Genomic DNA, 20,220 nt, shown 5'->3' on the forward strand with positions numbered 1-20,220 from the left:
TGTCAGCTGCCACTGTGGGTGGCACCAGCACACCCATACCCTTGGCCATAGACATAATAAATACATAAATATGAATATAAATACATATTTATTATGTCTATGTCCGTGGCTACGCCATTGCTGCCTTTCAGGCTTTGTGCCACTCAGTGGGTGAACCGTCTTCTGACTCAGCGGTGATTCAGCGACTTTGACCGCATTAGAAAGGTTCAGAAACACAGATTTAATAATTTAACGAGTCGATCTATGAAGATCTGAGACAGATAGCCTATAAAGGCAGTGGTTTCGGTGTTTTTGTTTCACTTTCTATTTAAAGTAAAATTGTCATTTCGTCTAACGGAGCGGCAGAATGGAGATCTCCGGTCTTGTGACTGAGAAATATGAACCAGGTATGAATTCACATTATTGCTGTTACCTGTTTGCTAAATTACAACTTTTGTAATATGTTGGAGAGCTGAGATGTTTTTGACGTAGGTCGCAAGGGTATTACAGGCTATTACTAGTATCACAGTATTTAACAGAATTTATGTTTTTCTCAGAGGAAAAGATAAATATTTTTCAGCAGCGGCATGTTGTTACACACACCGTTCTCTTTTATTCAGTTATTTATGATGTGAGGTGTGTTCTGCTGGTTTGTGTGACTCAGTGCCTCTGAAGAGCATCTCAGTGGAGGTTCTGGTTCAGGATCATGTAGCCACAGTCTCCTCCACTCTGCAGTATGTGAATGAGGAAGAGCGCCCCCTGGAGGCCTTGTTCGTCCTCCCTCTGCCTGCTGATGCTGCTGTCTGCCACTTCAGTGCCAAGATCGGAGAGCAGGAGATTGTGGCAGAGGTGCAGGACAGAGAAACCGTGAGTCCAGATACAAACCCACAGAACATTTATTTCCATATTTATACTTCATATCACTATTTAACAAAACTATCCTGCAGGCGAGGGATCAGTATGATGACGCTGTGAGTTCGGGTCAGCAGGCGTTTCTGTTGGAAGAGAGCGCAGAGAGTCCTGATGTGTTCAGACTGAGTGTCGGGTGTCTGTCGGCGGGTCAGAACGCTGCCGTCACCATCATCTACGTCACCGAGCTCGCTGTGCAGGCCGACCACTCGCTGCGCTTCTGTCTGCCGGCTGTCCTCAACCCCCGATACACACCAGCAGGTCCTACAGCAGCTCTGACACACACTTTATTAGAGCAGAGAAGCTGATTCTAACACTCTCTGTGTCTGTGTCAGGTTCAGCTGCTGGTATAGTCTCAGAGATTTCATCAGGAGCTGTTCCCTACACGCTGACTCTCAGTGTTCATGTGAGCTCTCCGAAGCCCATCTCCAAACTAGAGTCCAACTGCACTCTGGATCCTCTAGTGTTCCTCCACTCTGATCACACTCAGGCTACGGTACTGTGTGTCTTCATGTGTTTATCTGGATGTGTGAGCAGAGCAGGTTTATGCATGTGTTGTTTGTGTGTGTAGGTGAATCTGAGTCCTGGTCACATGTTTGATAAGGACGTTGAGCTGTTTGTGTACTATCAGGATACCCATCAGACCTCTGCTATAGTGGAGGCAGGAGTGACCACTGCCCCGCCAGGTAGAGGATTATGGGATTGAACTGGGATTATGTGATTGAGTGATCAAGCTGTCACTGACTCTTTCTCTCTTTTTCAGGCTCTTTGATGAGGGACCCAGTGGTCATGATAAGTTTGTACCCAGAGTTCCCAGAGTTAACCCTAACTCGAGGCGAGTTTGTTTTTGTGATTGACAGATCAGGCAGTATGGGATTCCTGATGCGTCATGGGAAGGGAGCACAGATGCCCATAGAAAGTGCAAAGGTAAGATTTAAGGTTTAAAACAGCATTTATTTAAATGTATTGGGAGGAGACACATTTAAAATCATCATGAAATTAAAATCATCAATTTTAGTTCTATTTTGTGACATTTCTGAGGAAAGCAGACATTTAATGAAGAATAATGTAGTCTGGGTCTGTATTTTTTCCATCTCCATTTCATATCAGATTCAAGTCAAGTGGTTAGAGGGAAAGGATTGAAAAGTAAGAAAAATTTGTGAGGTCAGAGGAAGAATTTGTTATTATGTTTTGATGAAAGATTAAAGACAAACCATTTTTTCTTTGTGCACAATAAAACCAGGAATGTGCGTTAGGAAAGTAAATGCAATAGTTATGCTGTATTTTGTATGCTGTAAATACTATAGTTTTTATCTCACTTTCACTTTCTGTCCATGTCTCTCTGTAGGACACTCTGCTGTTACTGTTGAAGAGTCTGCCCATGGGATGCTACTTCAATATCTATGGATTTGGCTCTGATTTTGAGTCCTTCTTCCCGTTAGTGTCTAGATCTTCATTCATAGATATTCAGTATTGAAATGTGTCAGAGGAGATGAGATGTTTTTCTGTGTCTTTGCAGTCAGAGTGTTGAGTACAATCAGAAAACAATGGATCAGGCTCTGAAGAGAGTGAAGGAAATGCAAGCAGACATGGGCGGCACAGAGATATTACAGCCTCTAAAACACATCTACAATCAGCCCTGTTACCTCGATCACCCCAGACAGGTACAACACCCCAATGTGCACCTGAACGACATTCTGGAATTTGTGCAAAAGTATAAATATGGCTGAAGAGATGTTTTTCTCTCTTCAGCTGTTCATCTTCACTGATGGAGAGGTGGGAAACACTAAAGCGGTGCTGGATCTGGTGAAAAGTCACGCTCACTCTCACAGGTAAAGGTCTGCTGGGTTTGATCTGTCCATCATTCATATCTTCATCACTAACAGTAACAGAGTTTATGGTGTCTTCAGGTGTTTCTCATTCGGGATTGGTGAGGGTGCGAGTGCCGCCCTCATCACAGGAATGGCCAGGGAGGGATCTGGTCACGCTCAGTTCATCACAGACAGCGACCGCATGCAGCCCAAAGTAAAGCTCTCCACTGGATTTCACAGACACAAATGTTTCCTGGTCAAATGTCTCAATGGTTTCTCTTTCTCTTCAAACTATATCAGGTGATGCAGTCGCTCAGGTTTGCGCTGCAGCCCGCTGTGGTTAATATCTCTGTGGATTGGATCCTTCCAGACGGTGTTACTGTTGACACACTGTCTCCACCCATCAGTGTGCTCTTCCAGGGTCAAAGGGCACTAATTTATGCCCAGCTTAAAGGAGAGGTGAGAAGATTTAGCATGTGATTCTTTAATGACAATTATACCAGTGTTTCTCATTTGTCATCTACATTTTCTCTCTCATAGAGTTCAGGAGGCTCTGAGGGAACAGTGTCAGTCAAATACAGTCTTAAAGATCAACCAGTAACAAACCAGCTCCACTTCTGCCTCAAACCAACTGAAGAAACAGGGTAACACACACAAACACACATATAAACGCTGACAACAACAGCTCCATTTCTGCTTCAGACCAACTCACTTAAAATAACTTTTAAATGATGAAACTAGAAATAAAGCCTTTTGTTGCCAATTAATTTTATATAATTTTCGCTGCAGAATTATAACCAGTACAAGTAACACAAACGGGTAAATTTACACCATAATATCATAATCATATGGATGCATAATATATCAGGACCATATCAGTGATTTATTTTATCTGGATCAAGTTGACCAATATTGTTTTATATATTTGAACACTAATTATTTTATGGTTTAAGTATAATTTATTACTATAATGTATGCCCCATTCAACCTCTCACCTTTATTTGTAAAATTAATAGTTAGCAATACAGAATTTATGATTGTATATTGTAATACCTAAAGTGATTATCAGTTTAGTGTATTGTTTTTTAGACAGAATAATGTAGCTCTTTAATATCAGCCATTTATTGGTTTTCAGCTGTAACTTGATAATAATAATTATTGGCCAGAATTAATATCTGTGCATCCCGAGTTACTTACTGTCAAATAAGTAATGCTTTATTTATTTACTGTAGTTTATTTACTGAGAGATACAGTGGAAAATCTCCCTTCCTAGTTGTTGAATCATCTCTCCAAAAATAATATAATCAATCAATAAAGTAGTGCATCACTTTTATCCTCAACAAATCATTTCAAATTAAAATTTTTGTTAAATAAAATAAATTCTATTTAATTATTTTAGATTTTCAGTTGCAGTTGAATCAGCTCTTTTCTTTTCTAATCCAACAATAATTCAACACATTTCCTCCATGTTTCTGCAGGTTGTCCATTCACCGGCTGGCGGCTCGGACCCTGATCCGTTCTCTGGAGCAGGAGGAGAGGTCCGGTGCTGCAGGTGTTGAGGGCATCAGGAGCAGGATGGTGGAGCTCAGTGTTCAGGCAGGAGTGAGCAGTGTTCATACAGCCTTCATTGCTGTGAATAAAGACAGCAGACAGACTGTGAAAGGACCCCTGCTGCAGAGAAGAGTGCCGACATACAGTTAGTGCAAGCATTGTGTGTTTATACATCACTTTTACTGTCACTTGACTATTTAATATTTAGATTGAGATGTGAAATCAAATGTTTTTCAGATTTGTCTTTAGAAATTGACATGATGCATATAAAATATGGTAAGACAAACAATAATCTGTTATTTAAGCATAAAGATTTTTTCCCCATTACCCTGATTTCACGTGCCATGAAATCACCTGGATGCCATCAGCTTGATATGTGACAGAAAAGCGTCCTTGTGGCAATTCAAAGCATCTCTTTCTTGACCCAAGAAATTATTACAAAAAAATGTACCTCATTAAGATGTGAAATCAAATGTTTGTCAAATTTGCTTCAAGGACGTTTGATGCCACTATGTGTTAAAGGATCATGAACTGCCTTTTTTTTTTAATTATTTTGTACGGTTCTCTGAGGTCCACTTACAATGTTATCAAGATTTTTATATCAAAAAACATCATAATTAGTAATAGGCTATTTTCTGTCCTGTTTTTAACCCCCCTCATCAGAACGCTCTGTTTGAATCGGCGCAACGTATTGTAGACTCGGAAGTAAACACCCGCTGCTGTGATTGGCTAACAGTTGTGTATGTTTGACAGCCAACATCCTTCACAGATGGACGCTGCTGTGACACATAAATACTCATATCAAACAATCTGTTTAACAGACAAAGCAATAGTGATCAGGTAATAAAAATAGTTGTGTTGCAACATTACTTTCGGAGCCAATATAGTCGGCACAGCATCGTATTTTAGTTTCAATCTTTCTGAAAATCCTGCGTCGAATTATGCGTTGTTTGTAAATGAATCCGCGGTAAAATGAAGTGAACAAAGGACCGAGTTCTTACTGATGCTTCATTAAAAATAAAGTTCATGCACTCTTTCCTAATGTTGGGATCAGTAGGAAGGCAATGCAAAGACGTACAGCGTCTTGTTGTCTTGGAGCCATCTTTATTATTTGTTTTTTGCGTAGACCTGCGTGTTTGCCTTTCGTTGTTTACACTACATGCACGAATCGGTGGGTGGGGCTAAACAGGCAGTGATGTCGACGCAGGAGTTGATCTTCTTCTGCGGAGGCGGTGCTTATCCACACTATTACATCATAGAGACTAACGAGAAGGTTCTGAGTTCTGAAACTTACTGCATGTTTTTTAGTACAATGACCTCTTATATGTCAAAAGATCAAGGGAATTTAGATTTCTCAGTTCATGACAAACAACAGTCTGTTAATTGTATGTAATGATACACACCTCCAGTCAAAAGTTAATTAAACTTCAACTTTAAACACACCTATGCTTGTCGTAAACAAGTAATATACAGGTGCATCTCAATAAATTAGAATGTCGTGAAAAGTTCATTTTTTCTTGTAACTTATTTCAAAAAGTGAAACTTTCATATATTTTAGATTCATTACATGTAAAGTAAAACATTTCAAAAGTTTTTTTTGTTTTAATTTTGATGATTAGAGCTTACAGCTCATGAAAGTCAAAAATCAGTATCTCAAAATATTAGAATATTTACATTTGAGTTTCAATAAATGACCATCCCTACAGTATAAATTATGGGTATCTCTTGTTCTTTGAAACCACAATAATGGGGAAGACTGCTGACTTGGCAATGATCCAGAAGACGAACATTGACACCCTCCACAAAGAGGGTAAGTCACAGAGGGTCATTACTGAAAGGTGTGGCTGTTTACAGAGTGCTGTATCAAAGCATATTAAATGCAAAGTTGACTGGAAGGAAGACTTTGGGTAGGAAAAGGTGCACAAGCAACAGGGATGACCGCAAGCTTGAGAATACAGTCAAGCAAAGCTGTTTCAAACTCTTGTGAGAGCTTCACAAAGAGAGAACTGAAGCTGGAGTCAGTGCATCAAGAGTCACCACGCTCAGACATCTTCAGGAAAAGGGCTACCAAGCCACTTCTGAACCAGAGACAACGTCAGAAGCGTCTTAACTGGGCTGTGGAGAAAAAGAACTGGACTGTTGCTCAGTGGTCCAAAGTCCTCTTTTCAGATGAAAGTAAATTTTGCATTTCATTTGGAAATCAAGGTCCCAGAGTCTGGAGGAAGAGTGGAGAGGCACAGAATCCATGTTGCTTGAAGTCCAGTGTGAAGTTTCCACAGTCTGTGATGATTTGGGCTGCCATGTCATCTGCTGGTGTTGGTCCACTGTGTTTTCTGAAGTCCACAGTCAACGCAGCCATCTACCAGGAAATTTTAGAGCACTTCATGCTTCCTTCTGCTGACAAGCTTTATGGAGATGCTGATTTCATTTTCCAGCAGGACTTGGCACCTGCCCACACTGCCAAAGGTACCAAAAGCTGGTTCAATGACCATAGTGTTACTGTGCTTGATTGGCCAGCAAACTCGCCTGACCTGAACCCCATAGAGAATCTATGGGGTATTGTCAAGAGGAAGATGAGAGACACCAGACCCAACAATGCAGATGAGCTGAAGGCCACTATCAGAGCAACCTGGGCTCTCATAACACCTGAGCAGTGCCACAGACTGATCGACTCCATGCCACGCCGCATTGCTGCAGTAATTCAGGCAAAAGGAGCCCCTACCAAGTATTGAGTACATATACAGTAAATTAACATACTTTCCAGAAGGCCAACAATTCACTAAAAATGTTTTTTTTTATTGGTCCTATGAAGTATTCTAATTTGTTGAGAGTGAATTGGTGGGGTTTTGTTAAATGTGAGCCTAAATCATCACAATTAAAAGAACCAAAGACTTAAACTACTTCAATCTGTGTGCATTGAATTTATTTAATACACGAGTTTCACAATTTGAGTTGAATTACTGAAATAAATGAACTTTTCCACGACATTCTATTTTATTGAGATGCACCTGTACTAATGTATATGATACTTTTCTGTGTTATTTCTTATTTCAGATCACATAGCACCCCGCGAGTTTCGTTTATCTGCACGTAAGAGAACAAAGTCTTAAGGAGCTTTTCTTGTTTGCTTGCTTGTTTTGCTTATTTACATATATATATTTATTTTTTTATTATTATTATTTTTTTGTTATACGTTAATGTCTGAATGTTTGGACCGTTTATGCAGATGAACAATCGTTTCACTGCTCAAAGATGATGTCGTTCACAGAGCGAGCATTCTTAAAAATATCTAATTGGGTACCAGAAGGTAAGTGAACCAGACATACATTTTTAAAAATAGTGAAGGAAAAGCAAAGTAACCAGCTCAAATAAACATTCACAGTCATAATATCTTTATATCTGTGGAAATATTCTGTCTGTTGTGTTAATCCTTGTTCTGAAAGATCCTTTCTATTTTTTCAGTGACTGCACCCGAACAGAAGAACGGATTCATGACAAGTAACACAATGAATACACAGCGTCACTAAAGTTCACAAATGCAGCATCATGGTTAACGATCATTGTTGTCATTTGCAGAGATCCAGAATTTCTTCCGTTGTGGTTCTAAGACTGCGACTGCCCCGTCTGATCAGACAGACTCTGAAAGCAAAAGCGATGGTATATACATACACACACATACAGAAGATGGACACAATTGTTATGTATGGAAAGTACTGGCTTACTTACTGAAAACTCTGTAGTTTAAAATGAAAATGCATTCACCCTCATGCCATCTAACATGTAGATGAGTTTGTTTCTTCATCAGATTTGGAGAAATGTAGCATTATATCAATTGCTCACCAATGGATCCTCTGCAGTGAATGGGTGCCGTCAGAATGAGAGTCCAAACAGCTGATAAAAACACCACAAAATAATCCATAAGTAACCCACACCACTCCAGTCTATCAGTTAACATCTTGAGAAGTGAAAAGCTGTGTGTTTGTAAGAAACAAACCCATGATTAAGGCATTTTTAATTTTCTTTTTGGCTAAAATACCAGTCAAAAGTCGTCTCGTCTGAATCAGCAGAGAAATATGCACAGATCGAGCACTGTTTACATATGAAAAGTCCAAAACAGTTTTAAACAATTATGTCATTGGATTTTGATGTGAGAGGACAACAGGTGATGGACTTTATCACTATTTGAAGCGTTATTATGGATTATGGACACATATTTCAGCCAGAAGTGACGGTTAAAGTTAAAACGCCTTAAGTTGGCGTTTCTCACGAACATTACAAGATGTTAATTGACTCATTTAACATACATTTGACAAGTATACAAGGTCATAAAATTCACATTGTTTTAGAGGTGTTTATTAAATTTTATTAACATTATATATTGATTTTTATTATATTTATTCTTTTATGTTTGTGTATGTTTGTGTTCAGCTGCTCCTGAGCTCAGAAGGACCCATTACTCCAGCTTGTGTCTCTCCAAAAGGCGTCCGGCTATTGGGATCTGGACGCCACACTGGCTGATGTGTTTGGGAAGATGGAGGATGAGCTGACCAATCAGAAACCAGCACAGGTGAGAGATGTGATGAAATAAGACAGCGATGATTGATTGTGTGCAGTGTCCAGTAACAAATGCAGTGGATGATGGTCTGTACACAGGTGGATGGGTCAGTATGGGCCACTCTCCTGGCTCTGATCTGGTTATACGGCTGTAAAATAGAGCAGCAGGTGGAGTGGCAGTTTGTGGCCATGAAGGCAGCGTCATGGATCGGCTCTCAGAAAGGTGAGATCTCCATTCCAGACCACATTCATTCAGTCAGCGTTCATCAAGAGACGTTTGAGCAAATATCTTCAGTTCTTTGACACACACTGATGATTTGAGTGTGTGTGTGTGTTTCAGTGGGCGATCTGTCTCAGTGTGTGTGTGCGGGGAATGTCCTGCTCGGATGTCAGGTGACCAAAGAGACTCTGGGATTCTGAAGACGTCAGTGTTTCTACGTCCTGCTTCATCAGAAGACCAAAGAACAGATACTGTGTTACTTGTTTCACACTCACACTCTACATCCTGTGCCAAATAACTGCCTAACACACACACACACACATACACATATGCACATATATATTAATAAGTTTACACCATGGCTTTTCTAACTGCATCAACAACAGACCCAAATGGATAAAAACAGCATGTGTGTCAAGCCAGAATATTTTGCCAAAGAAAGGCTGCTGATCTACAAATAACTGTTTTAACAATATATTTGTTCACTTCATAAATCATCAGTATGAATGTTTATAGCTTTCAGTGTTTGTCATATGAATATTTTTTTTTTTTGCTTAAAATTAATTTAAACATGACAAAAACCTTCCAAATTGACCAAAACGTGCTTTAAAAATCATCCCATAATGGAGTAAATAATTAATAATAATTGCAGTTACAGTGTTTATATATTAATTGTACAGTACAGTATATATATATATAATAACATATACTGTAAAATATGCGTTAACCAGATGCATTAACCATAGTTTTTAAAAACATGGACAAAGGAGCAATAATTCTCATATGGGCCACTGAAAATTTCAAATAGGTTGTAGATGGTTTCTAAGCATTGTTCTTTTTGATTTCATACCTTTCTATTTGTGATTTTGCTCTAACACTTGCCACTTTTTTTGTACTCCAAATGTAACTTTTGTAGCTCATTTTAATTAATATAAAGGCTTTTGTTTATTGTGATTCTGTCATCAGAAAATTGTGCTTTGTCATTTAGGTCCATCCTAACCAGATCATCCTAACACTGAGCATAAATGTAAGTGGTACCACGTGATAATGAGTTAAATAATATGCATTAAAACTGTCTTGGAAAACTATTTTTACCTTGTCTTCATTATTTATTATTGTTAATGTTCAAATTCACATTTGAGACGTGGAAATTACATTGTGTATATTAATGGATTTCAGAAAAAAATACAGAGTTTTGCTCTGATGCTTGTGAATTGTATGCTGTTGGACACTGTTAAAAACAAATATATCCACTGAGAGTGTTAAGCGTGTAGGCTATATATGACCACAAAACCAGTCTTAAGTCGCTGGGGTATATTTTTATCAATAGCCAAAAATACACTGTATGGGTCAAAATGATTGATTTTTCTTTTATGCCAAACATCATTAGGAAATTAAGTAAAGATCATGTTCCATGAAGATATTTTGTTAATTTCCTACCGTAAATATATCAAAACTTAATTTTTGATTAGTAATATGCATTGCTAAGAACTTTTCTCAATATTTAGATTTTTTTGCACCCTCAGATTTTCAAATAGTTGTATCTGGACCAAATATGGTCCGATCCTAACAAACCATACATCAATGGAAAGCTTATATATTCATATAAATCTAAATTTCCCAAAATTGACTATTACTTATTACTGGTTTTGTGGTCCTGGGTCACATTTATAAAAAAAAAAAAAAAGACAAGATTCAGAGAAGTGCAGAGACGTCCAAATTTGATGAATATGAAATTTGTCAAGTTACAGCAAAAGACTGACATTAAAATACCCATTGCATTCAGAATTACTATATAAATTTATAAAAAAAACAAAAAAAAAACGTTGCATTAACAAAAAAGAAAAATGCACAAGCAAATGGTTAGTAATAACATTGCACAAGGCTTTACAAAATAAATCAAATAAATGAAAATAAGTCTCTTCCAAAAGATAGGTAGACAGGTAGCTTCGTTTTGCGTGTAGCATTTATGTTTTATTTTTATTTAGTAATTGTTGTTGTTCACGTGATCATCCGGCTGGGGCGGTAATGAGTTCACCGAGAGACGGAAAAGAAGCAAACGAGAAACAAAACAACACTTTGAAAGGACTTTGAACGGTTCTGCTTTTCAGTGCGTGATTGAAATCGTAATTTACAGTGATTAACAGTTATTAATCAGTTGTTTTTCGTTGAAACCCAGAGCAGAGTGTTTAAATGGCGTCAGGAAGCGCACTGATCTTTGATGAGGAGATGATCCGTTATAAACTCCTCTGGACAGAGTAAGTCGTCTCATCACTTTACTGTACGACTCTTACAAAAGTCTCATGTTATACTGTTATTTTTTGGACATAATATTATGATAAAATAAAATGGTGCATAAATCATTGATTGCGTATGGTGGTGAAAGTAACGTTACCACAGTATTACCACATGATACCATATAACGTTATAGATCTACTTTTTTTTGTTTATGTTTTTCATATCTTTGATTTTCTTCAACATTCTGGAGATGTTAGTTTCTTATTTTGTGATGTATAATTAAATGCTATTTCAAAATATGCTCAGTTTTAAAAACTGATTTCTAAAATGTGTTAAAATATGTGAAACGCAATAAAAATATACAGTGAACTACTTGGTTTGCGTTTTGTGCTAGTCAGAAATGGGCATTTTCAATACTAAAAAAACGTAACTATTGATTTCAGATATTATTTTTATTAGTGGGGAAACAGGGTTGCTATAGTTAACTAAAACCTAACCTAAAACCATAAAAACGGTCACTTGATAAAATAGAATAAGCGAACAAACTTATTTGATATTTTATTTCAGCTTAATGCCAAAGCAACATTGCTCATTTTCATTTAGTTTAACTTGTACTAAAATAGCTAAAACTAAAAATGAATAAAAACGAACTAAACAATAATAAAATGGCAAAACATAATATAGAAACAGATTATGTGTTTTAGTATTGCAACCAAAGTTTAATAATGGCAGATTTAAATCAATTATAAAATTGTAGTAGTTTCTAATATTGCTATCACTGTTTTTCTACGTTTGCATAATTTAATAATTGCATTATCGATAGTGATAAACTGATTAAATCAGTTGATTTTTTTTGCCTTTTTTTTTTTTATTATTGCCTGCTTGGCAGATTCCCATTCTGTCAAAAACTCCTGAAACTCTTATCAATCTGTTTTTCTGTTTTCACATCAAATCTGTTTGTTGTTGCTCCGTCCAGTCCAGTCTGTGAGATCGAGGTGCCTGAGCGGTTGACCGTGTCTTACGAAGCACTGAAGACTCACGGCGTGGCACAGAGGTGCAAACAGCTGCCGGTCCGCCAGGCCACCGAGCAGGAGATTTTACTCGCACACAGGTTGGTGGAGTTTAAACCAGGCCACATTTCTATTGCTGTATGATTGAGTCCGGTCTCAAAATCTTTTATGTTTACTTTAGTGAGGAGTATCTGGAGGCCGTTAAACAGACTCCAAAAATGAGCGTGGAAGAGCTGATGGCATTTTCGAAGCAGTACAGCGACGTCTATTTCCATCAGGTAAGTCCAGGTCATTGACGCTTGCTGGGTTCAGGTGGACGCTTCCCAACAGTCTCTTTTGTGAGCGCAGAACATCTATCACTGTGCCAAGCTAGCCGTGGGCGCCACACTGCAGCTGGTGGACAGCGTCATGAAGAGAGAGGTCAGGAACGGCATGGCGCTTGTCAGGTGAGCACACAACCATCAGCTGCTGCTTTCGTGATTGGATGTCCACCAAATTTACTACCTATTTAAAGTTGAAGTGTGTGGTGTTTTTCCCACTAGGCACTAAACAGAACTGCAATATGTTTGAGCAGCCCTGCTTTGTAAACGAAAGTGAAGCTAAAATAAAACATTATTAATATTATTATGATTGTTGTTGTTATTATTATTATTATTATGAACAATATAAATAATAATATTTACATGTAATGTTATTAATTTAAAAACACATTTAATTATTTTTATTAATTATTACAGTAATTATTCATATTAAATATTAGTAATATTTAATAAAATTTGAATATAAATGTTAATTTAATAATACATTTAATTATGAATTCATATGGATGTTATTGGTATTATTAACAGTATTAATGATGTATACCTTAAATATTTTAATTTCATAATTTTTATTATTATTAACAATATGTAATTGTTCAAATTAAATAATACCAGTATTAAATACATTTAAATTAAGTGAATTTAATTACGCATTTTAATATTGTTATTTTTAGTCTTAACAATATTAATAATGTATTAATTGAATAATTCATAATTATTATTTTTTACTACTAGTACTATGAATATTTCATTGTTCGTATTTAAAATTAATATTTAATAATATTTACAGTCAACATTTTAATTTAATAGTGAATATAATATTCAAATGTAGTAATGATTTAATTTAATAATAATCTGTATTATTAGTAGTAATCTACTAGACAAAACAGTATGTTGATCTGTAGTTTTTAGTAATTAATTTTTGTTCTCTGTTTGTGGCCCTCAGGCCTCCAGGACACCACAGTCAGCGCTCCGCTGCGAACGGTTTCTGTGTGTTTAATAATGTGGCCATCGCTGCGCTTTATGCTAAGAAGAACTACAACCTGAACAGGTGAGCGGGCGTTACATCCTGCACAGCTGTACAACACTAATTTACATGACTTTAATACTCACTAAAGGAAAACTAAGAGCTGGTATTGCAGATTTTGTGTAAGATTTTCAGTTTGTCATACAGATAAGTTTGGGCTTTTGATTTCTTTCTAGGGTTTTGATTGTGGACTGGGACATCCACCATGGACAAGGTGTCCAGTACTGCTTTGAGGAGGACTCGAGGTGAGTCCATCTTCCTTCTGATGAACAATGTAGTTTACTAGCATAGATTTCTTATTTTATTTAATATTTTCTTATTTTGTATTTTATTTGAGAGAGAATTTTAGATTTTTTTTTTCCACCTGTTTTATCATCCACCAGATAAACAAAAAAAATCATCCGATCGCTTAAAAAAAAAATTGTCTCCTTATTCTTAGTCAACTTATTAGTCAAAATTGTCAACTTATTCTTAGTATTAGCACTTAATCATTTGTAATTATAGGGAATTTCTAAAATTTCTATAATTTTCTATAATTAGATTTATTTTTTCTTTTGTCCTAGTGTGCTTTATTTTTCTTGGCATCGTTATGAGAACCAGGCCTTCTGGCCCAATCTCCCCGAGTCGGACTACACCAGTGTTGGGAAAGGCAAAGGATGTGGTTTTAACATTAACCTCCCCTGGAACAAGGCAAATGAAAACTGAATCAATGCTCAGAAGCCATCAAACTCTGTCATAAATGTGTATTTCATTGCAGCAGTGCATGCCAATCAAATCAACCAGTCTCACTGGTAAAGAAATAAACTAAAATAATATTTAAGCTTTTGCCATATAGTTTCTAAGCTGTGCTTGTTTCTGCAGGTGGGCATGACGAACAGTGACTATCTGGCTGCTTTCTTCCATGTTCTTTTACCCGTCGCGTACGAGGTACCTGTCGCACGAGAGCAACCAATAGACCATTAGACGGTTTTCTGAGTGTGTAAGTCAAGCTGATGCACATTTATTTTCTCTTTCAGTTTGATCCAGAGCTGGTTCTGGTCAGTGCTGGTTTTGATTCAGCCATTGGGGACCCAGAAGTAAGAGGCTCTTTTGATTGTCCGAGCTCCTGACCTGTGATTTTCTTTTCTGGATCCTGTTTGAAGAAATAGTTCACTCAAAAATGGTAATTAGTTGGGACATCCAAGTAGATGTAGATGAGTTTGTTTCTTCATCAGAACAGATTTGGAGAAATGTAGCATTGCATTACTTGCTCACCAATGGATCCTCTGCTGTGAATGGGTGCCGTCAGAATGAGAGTCCAAACTGCTGATAAAAACCATCACAATAATCCACACCACTTCAGTCCATCAATTAACATCTTGTGAAGCGAAAAGCTGTTTGTTTGTAAGAAACAAATCCATCGTTAAGACATTTTAATTTTAAACTGTCACGTCTGGCCGAAATATGAATCCATAATAACAGTCCAGTGAAAAAGTCATCTAGTCTGAATCAGGAGAGAAATATGTGACCCTGGACCACAAAACTAGTCTTAAGTGTCAATTTTTCAAAATTGAGATTTATACATTGTCTGAAAGCTGAATAAATAAGCTTTCCATTGATGTGTGGTTTGTTAGGATCGGACAAAATATGGCTGAGATACAACTATTTGAAAATCTGGAATCAGAGGGTGCATAAAATCAAAATATTGAGAAAATCGCCTTCAAATGAAGTTCTTAGATATGCATATTAATAATCAAAAATGAAGTTTTGATATATTTACAGTAAGAAATTTACAAAATGTCTTCATAGAACATGATCTTTACTTAATATCCTAATGATTTTTGGCATAAAAGAAAAATTGATAATTTTGACCCATACAGTGTATTTTTGGCTATTGCAACAAATATACCCCAGCGACTTGAAGACTGGTTTTGTGGTCCAGGGTCACATGTGCACAGATCAAGCACTGTTTACAAGTGAAAACAGTCCAAAACAGTTCTAAACAACTATGTCTTTGGATTTAGAAGTGAGGGGACAACAGTAGATGGACTTTATCACTGGAGGAAGCGTTATTATGGATTATGGTCTCATATTTTGGCCAGAAAATGCCTTAATGATGGACTTGTTTCTTATAAACAATCAGCTTTTCACTTCACAAGACATTAACTGATGGACTGGAGTGGTGTGGATTATTGTGATGTTTTTATCAGCTGTTTGGACTCTCATTCTGACGGCACCCATTCACTGCAGAGCAAGTGATATAAAGCTACATTTCTCCAAATCTGTTCTGATGAAGAAACAAACTCATCTACGTCTTATATGGCCTGAGAATGAGTAATTTTTTCAAGAAATTAAAATTTTTGAGTGAACTACTCTGTCACACTGTTTCCAAAAGTTTCCGCCCTGTTCGATGGGCTGTATGGGTTGATCTCAGTTAACACTTCTGTCTGTTGTGCTACAGGGTGAAATGTGTGCTATTCCTGAGATCTTTGCCCACCTCACCCAACTGCTAATGCCTTTGGCTGCAGGCAAAATGTGCGTCGTTCTGGAGGTCAGTTGTCATTATCACATAAAATCTTTTTTTTTAAAGCTGATCTTAGCATATTTTAATTTTTTAAGACCTGTTATCTGTGTTATCATGTTTAGATTGTATATATTGTTTCTTCTGGTTTCCTTCGTTCTTTCAGGGAGGGTATAACCTGACTTCTCTGGCCCAATCGGTTTGCCAAACCGTCCAGACCCTTCTTGGAGATCCCGCCCCTCGGCTGTCAGGGCTCACAGCTGCTTGTGAGAGGTGATTTGAGCTGTCAATCATGCGGCGAGTGCTTTTCATTGGACAAGCCATTTGCTTGAGTTGAGGTGCACTGGGTATCACCACCCACAGTCAAATCTTATTGGTCCAAAATCCTGCCCTACATACATCAAACTATGTTAATATGTTCAGATTGTTTGTGATTCGGTTTCAATGTGGACAGACACATTTTTTTATCACTAGAAAGCTGGAGTAATATGCCGTGTGATTTATTTATTTTTCCGCAGTGCACTGGAATCTATCCAAAATGTTTGCAACGCTCAATCATCATACTGGAACTGTTTTAAACACTTAGGTTAGTGTTAATTTACTGATTTTTACTTAAAAATTGCCATTTTCCTTTCACATGGATTTTGTTTTAGTATTAATTATATAGTATTACAGTTTTTATTAAAAACATTTAGAATTAGCTTTTATTTTTTTATTCTCAGTTTATTTTTATTGATGTTGTTATGTGCTTTCATCAGTTTTTACTATTTAGGTTAAATTTATCTTCATTACAGTTTTAGTTTTCTTTAATTTCCAGTTAGTAATTTTGGTGCTTCAATTTATTAGTTCAGTAAGTTGCCAAGGCAACATTTCTAATTTGCATTTAGTTTTTCATCTAATATTTATATTTAATTTTCAGCTGTATTTAATGAACATTTTTGATTTTAGTTCATAAGAAGTCTGTAATGAAGGCAATTGGTAATAGATTTAAATATGTAGTGACATTTAGATTAGTTTTTATTTAAATGTCATTTAAACATTTGACAGCTACATTTTATGATGTTTTATCTTTTACATTTTTATCTGTCTCATTCTTAAAGAGGCTCATTCAGGAACGAGCAACAAACGACCTAGAATGGACAAGAAGAACGGTGGAGCTAAAGAGGCTGAGAAACCTGCGCCAGAGACCAATGCAAAGAAGACGACACAGGATATTGTGTGGCCTGAACCTTTAACCAGGACATCAACTGATGTGCGAACAGCTGTAGCGCCTCCTCCTGGTGCGGAGGTCTCACTGCCAGAGGGCTGCCAACATTTGGGGGAAGTTTCCCAAAGCACCACTAAAGTAGTGAAAAGTTTTCGGTTGGTAAATTCAGATCAGAAACATACAGAGTCACACTTTTGGGCCACATTATAACCTTTTAAAATTGTTTTTCTGTCTGTAGAGATAAACATTTCCAAGACGTAACAGATCAAAACATCCTCCAGCCTCTTGGAAATATAATTTCAGTTCTTGACCAAATGATGAATAAAGAGGTGAGGATGTGATAACACGGGTCTGGTGGTTATTTGTGTGTGCAGTATTTGGTAACAGACTGTAACACTTCATCAGGTGCGTAATGGATGCATCGTGGTGTCTGACTTGAGTGTGTCCGTACGCTGTGCTTGTGAACGTGCGTTAATGGGCCTTGCTGAACGGTACAATACTTCTTAGACTAACAGAAGAATTACCTTAAAATCACCTAGATCAGATAAATAATTGCCTATTATGTGATATTAAATACAGTGCTTTTGTGTTTGATGAAGGGTGCTGGTTGTTTTTATTGGAGATGGGAATGTACCAGTAAACACTAATGACGGGTGAGCCAGTTATTACATATGTTTTATTGTTTGTTGTATATAATGTGCAGAGCTGAATTTGTCTTTTAGAAATTTTTTTCAAATAAAGATTTTTAATTATAATATATATATATATATATATAAGTTAGTATTTAGAAAATGTTTTAAAAATATTTTAGTATTACATTTATTTTTAGGAAACATATTTTAAAATAATGAACTTTATCTAACACTTATTTTTAAATACTATTTTAGAATACTTCTAAATCTTTTTGTTTTGTTATTTAGTATTATATACTGTTATAATTTTTATTAATTTTTACATTTTAGTCATTTTTCTTATGTGCTTTGATTTATTTATTTACGTATTATTTATTTATTCACTGTTTAGGTTTCATTTATCATTATTTCAGTTTTAATGTTAATTTAGTTTTAGTTTTTATTTATTTCCTGTTAGTAATTTTACTGCTTCTGCATATTATTTCAGTTAGTTGTCAAGGCAACATTTCTAATTTTACGTTTTTCATCTAATATTTACATTTTTTATTTTTTTTTCCTCCAGAAGAGCTAATCAAAATACATCATTATGCTTTGTTTTTTTCTGTCACTTTAATTCAGTAAATTAGAAATTATTTGTTCAGTTCTTTAAAAACTGCAGTGGGTGAGTCTCTCTGTCTCTTCAGGAAGGTGTTACTAGTCCAAGTCTGTGCTGAAGAAACTGAAGAGAAGTGCATGAACCATTTGTCCTTGTGTCTGAGAGAGGTGTGTAATCACACCTTATATTGTCTCAGATTTTGTCTTATTTCTGTGAAGTCACTTCCTCTTTCTGCTCGTCTCCAGGGTGAGAGCTTCACGGCAGGATTCATGCAGGCAGTTCTGAGCCTGATTCTCCCTCTGGCGTATGAGTTTAACCCCTGTCTGGTGCTGGGGGTTGTCAGAGACAGTGGGGCAAAGACTCATCTGGCACCAGTCTGGGGTCACCTGACCAGCCTGCTCCAAGGCCTGGCAGGGGGTCGGACACTCACCCTACTGCAGGTCAGGGTTTTTAAATATTTTTTTTAATATTTAAAATCGATTCAAAACATACACTTTTTTTTTTTTTTTTTAAATGTTTTTTTTTTTCGATTTGTAGTTATTCATTTCAAATGTATTTATTTAAAATTTTTAAATAAATTTATTTATTTGTTTTAAATTGTTTATTTTAAATGTATTTATTTGTTTTAAATATCTTTATTTATTTTTAATTAAATATATTCATTATTTATTCATTTTAAATGTATTTGTTTATTTATTTTACATTTATTTTTTTATTGTTTTATTTTAACTGTTTTATTTTTAATGTACATATTTTATTTGTTGTAATTTTTATGTATTTATTTATTTTACATGTATTTATTTACAATATTTTTAATTTGTGTTTTAAATGCAATTATTTGTTTTAAATGTATTTGTTTGTTTACATGTATTTATTTTACATTTCTTAATTTACTTATTTCTTTTGTGTATTTTTATTTTATCTTACTTGCCTCAATCTTCTTTATGAGAGTTTCTTGCTACTAGTAAATCACCATACCTGCATGTCTTAAGGGCTATGACAAAGATCTGCTGGAGGTTACGGTCTCTTCACTCTCTGGGGGCCCTGTCCCTCCTCTCAGGCCCCTGGGGGCCTCCAAACCTGAAGATGTTCAGATGATGGAAAAGCAGAGACAGAGGCTGCAGAAACGCTGGAGTTTGGTGCAAGAGTGTTGGGGCCTTCTGCGTTGCACAGGTACTAATCCCACAGTTCACTACAATATTATATGGAGAATGTAATTGAGCAGTTTTGCAAAACTAACTTATCTAAAAGTTCATATATGGTAAATTATATGTGTCATGTCACCTTAGAATGCCTTAATGTACTCTTAGATTAATAAATTAATAATAATGTGTGTTTGTGCAGTTTCAGAAAGCTGATGGAAACCTCTGGGACATTGAACGACCTGCATTTTGATATTCAATTATGGAAAATAATATTTTTTGTACTTTTTGTAAATTATGTATGGCATTAAAAATGAACCTATTTCAGTTTTTCTTGAGTTTTTTGTTTGACCATGATGTTTGTATAGGGTTTGTTTAGTTAGAAGTGAGCTAAATCTGACAAAGCAACCATCTGAGGATGTAAGCATATTATAAATGTTATATTTTGAATGATATATTATAAGCTACTTGTTTTCCTCATTTGGGTAAAAGTGTCTGCTAAATGAATAAATGTAAATAGAGCAA

The 20,220-nt window shown here is 36.2% G+C and overlaps 2 protein-coding genes across 2 annotated transcripts; both read left to right on the forward strand.

Moving 5' to 3' along the window:
- Window positions 1-164: 164 nt before the first annotated feature.
- Window positions 165-10,071, forward strand: LOC131534837 (von Willebrand factor A domain-containing protein 5A-like). The gene is made up of 20 exons (XM_058767900.1): window positions 165-386; window positions 644-846; window positions 927-1,149; window positions 1,224-1,384; window positions 1,460-1,574; window positions 1,652-1,815; window positions 2,237-2,325; window positions 2,408-2,552; window positions 2,641-2,720; window positions 2,799-2,913; window positions 3,000-3,158; window positions 3,240-3,343; window positions 4,178-4,395; window positions 4,488-4,526; window positions 7,305-7,340; window positions 7,477-7,557; window positions 7,713-7,748; window positions 7,827-8,817; window positions 8,904-9,027; window positions 9,145-10,071. Exons 1-18 carry the CDS (start codon window positions 347-349, stop codon window positions 7,988-7,990), a joined length of 2,172 nt encoding a protein of 723 aa, XP_058623883.1. The 5' UTR covers window positions 165-346; the 3' UTR covers window positions 7,991-8,817; window positions 8,904-9,027; window positions 9,145-10,071.
- Window positions 10,072-11,067: 996 nt separating this feature from the next.
- hdac10 (histone deacetylase 10) lies at window positions 11,068-20,022 on the forward strand. The gene is made up of 20 exons (XM_058767901.1): window positions 11,068-11,282; window positions 12,239-12,373; window positions 12,454-12,550; window positions 12,621-12,718; window positions 13,539-13,643; window positions 13,796-13,864; window positions 14,183-14,309; window positions 14,481-14,546; window positions 14,636-14,695; window positions 16,060-16,149; window positions 16,286-16,392; window positions 16,638-16,705; window positions 17,220-17,481; window positions 17,565-17,655; window positions 17,732-17,817; window positions 17,926-17,979; window positions 18,642-18,720; window positions 18,799-18,993; window positions 19,546-19,726; window positions 19,898-20,022. The coding sequence occupies exons 1-20, from the start codon at window positions 11,218-11,220 to the stop codon at window positions 19,909-19,911; spliced, it is 2,049 nt and encodes a 682-aa protein (XP_058623884.1). The 5' UTR covers window positions 11,068-11,217; the 3' UTR covers window positions 19,912-20,022.
- Window positions 20,023-20,220: the final 198 nt, after the last annotated feature.

This window comes from Onychostoma macrolepis, chromosome 25 (genome assembly GCF_012432095.1).
Source record: "Onychostoma macrolepis isolate SWU-2019 chromosome 25, ASM1243209v1, whole genome shotgun sequence".
NCBI classification, from domain to species: Eukaryota; Metazoa; Chordata; class Actinopteri; order Cypriniformes; family Cyprinidae; genus Onychostoma; species Onychostoma macrolepis.